General features: G+C 37.7%; 1 protein-coding gene across 1 annotated transcript; it reads right to left on the bottom strand.

The window, feature by feature from the left end:
* LOC111693813 lies at window positions 1–1,544 on the bottom strand. The gene is made up of 4 exons (XM_023459597.1): window positions 1,423–1,544; window positions 1,153–1,344; window positions 791–1,075; window positions 1–717 (listed from the first exon to the last, which is right to left on the bottom strand). The coding sequence occupies exons 1-4, from the start codon at window positions 1,462–1,464 to the stop codon at window positions 1–3; spliced, it is 1,236 nt and encodes a 411-aa protein (XP_023315365.1). The 5' UTR covers window positions 1,465–1,544.
* Window positions 1,545–2,312: the final 768 nt, after the last annotated feature.

Genomic DNA, 2,312 nt, shown 5'->3' on the forward strand with positions numbered 1-2,312 from the left:
TTATTCAATTGGAACTTCCTCCATCGTTTCAGTCTTTTCTTTTCCAACAGCTGGAGTACCGTCGGGTAGAGTTTCGTATGTGCCGACACTTTGAGGAACTATCTTGAATGGTGGTTCTTCCTCTTCTCCGGGAGCTGCACTGACGGTTTCTTCAACTTTTTCAGCAGCAGGAGTCACGGGATCTTCGACCTTTTCGGCAGCTGGAGTCACGGGATCTTCGACTTTTGGGGCAGCTGGAGTGACAGCTTCTGCGACCTTTTCAGTCACGGTTTCTTTAAGCTTTTCCGAAACTGGAGCAGGGGATTCTTCTACCATAGCCGCAACTGGGGTTGTAGCTTCTCCAGAAGACTCAGATTCAGGCATACCGGTAGCAGAACCTTCTGCATAAGAATCATCTTGAGGGGTAGTTGATTCTTCATCAAAAGGTGTCGTAGTCTCAGCATCATCATCGGAATTCGGTAAATAAGTTGCCATTTCCGTGACAGACTCTGGAGTAGTAGTTTCCCCAGAAGGATTATTTGACTCATTCAAGATGCACCTGTCAACGAGCGTGATAGCGTTGAGCAGTTGGCTCGGAGTAATCGCGTGTACACGTTCGGTATAACAAGTTTTGAATATCTTTATGGAATAGTTTTTCATATCAGCAATTAATTGCATTATATCTTTTTTGACCATGAAAAATTGATTAATCTTCAATGCGTCAATTTCCGCCAGGATCTGAAGAGTACAACCAAATAATTTATTAAACTGACAATAGAAGACGAATCAAAAAAATATATATATCACGTACCGTAGAATAACAAGTAAGAGATTGCAGCAATTCAGTTGAAGTTTCCCTGCATTTTCCCAATTTTTCTCTAATTCGTTTCAACTCCTCGTTGAAGGGTACAGGAATGGTTTTAATTTTATCTAACATGCTTTTTTCCTCTGCTCTTTGTTGCTCTATGCACTTTCTTGCGTCAGATTGAATTTGTTGTGCCTGTTGTTTCAGCTCATTCAAAGGAATTATGCATTGCGACACATCTATATTTTTATTTTGTCCTCTTTGAATGGTCTTATTTAGTTTAACATCGATCTGAAAGCATAGATAATCGTTGGTAAGTTCATATAATTTTTTTTCATTTATTTGATAATTAAACGATGATAACTAACGATAACATGACTCAATAGTGGAGAGGTATCGTTTAAAAAATCAACTTGTCCTGTCATTTTTGTGGCCACTACTTCAGCATATTGTAATTTTCCGCGAATAACATTTTGAGCAGTGTTAAGTTTCAAATCGATAAGTCTTTGGGTAGAATAAATCCTTCGCCTTAGCCTGTCATCGGTGACCGCCATACCAAGCTGGAGTAAAAAAATTGTTTGCATAAATTATTGATTATTTTTTGATACTAAAAATAGTAACAATTAATGATTACTTACGCTGGCCACGGAGAGCAAAACTATCGCTATTATTAATTTCATGGTTCTCCGGTGATCAAAACTTGAATACTAAAGAAAAAAAATTGCCGCAATCGCTTATATAGGATGGATTTTAGAGAGCTCTTTTATATCATCGATGTTTCAAGTAACTGTAGATCACTCGCGAATACTACGTAGATAATACCATTTCCTGTATAAACGGGTTTCTTCAAAATCTTTGAATCTATTTTCGATAGATGCTGAGGCCATAACGATTGACCCGTTATTTATAGAAAAATATTGGTCAGTTATGTTATTTTGATATCAAAGAATAACGGTACCGAGCAAAGTATTTCAATTTTGTCGAAAAATTTCTATGCGAAAATAAGTCAATTAACACATCAATTGAATAATAAACTAAGTCAATGAACTGGATGAGAAATTAAAAAATCATAACAATAATCATAATCATAACACTAGATACCGATATATTATTTACATTTCTATTTTTATTACAAATGAACATGAAATTGTTGTCGCAATAAACTAAGATATTTCATCTAGCGAATTTTCGCTGCAACAATATTAACTTTAGTTTATAAATATTCACGCGACACTTTAAATCGTCTAAGTGAAAAAATCGCTTGTGCGTCGCCGCTCGGCTTCGATTAATTTACGCGTACGATCACGTACGCGCGCGCTCGAAGCTTCGAATCGCCTCTATGCACGGATTTATGGATAAAAAATCTCTGGCGCAGAGAGAGGAAATTCAAGGCGCAGCGAGAAAGGTCGACACTCTCTCTCTCTCTCTCACGCTCTCGGAAGGCAAATCGCTCGTTTAATGGTCGCGTCAAGGGATCGCAAAGCGCTTTGTTTTTTTCGCTTTTGCGTACACGTCGGTGTGTAGGTAA

Source organism: Trichogramma pretiosum, unplaced genomic scaffold (genome assembly GCF_000599845.2).
Source record: "Trichogramma pretiosum strain Unisexual culture from Peru unplaced genomic scaffold, Tpre_2.0 scaffold7, whole genome shotgun sequence".
Lineage (NCBI taxonomy): Eukaryota > Metazoa > Arthropoda > Insecta > Hymenoptera > Trichogrammatidae > Trichogramma > Trichogramma pretiosum.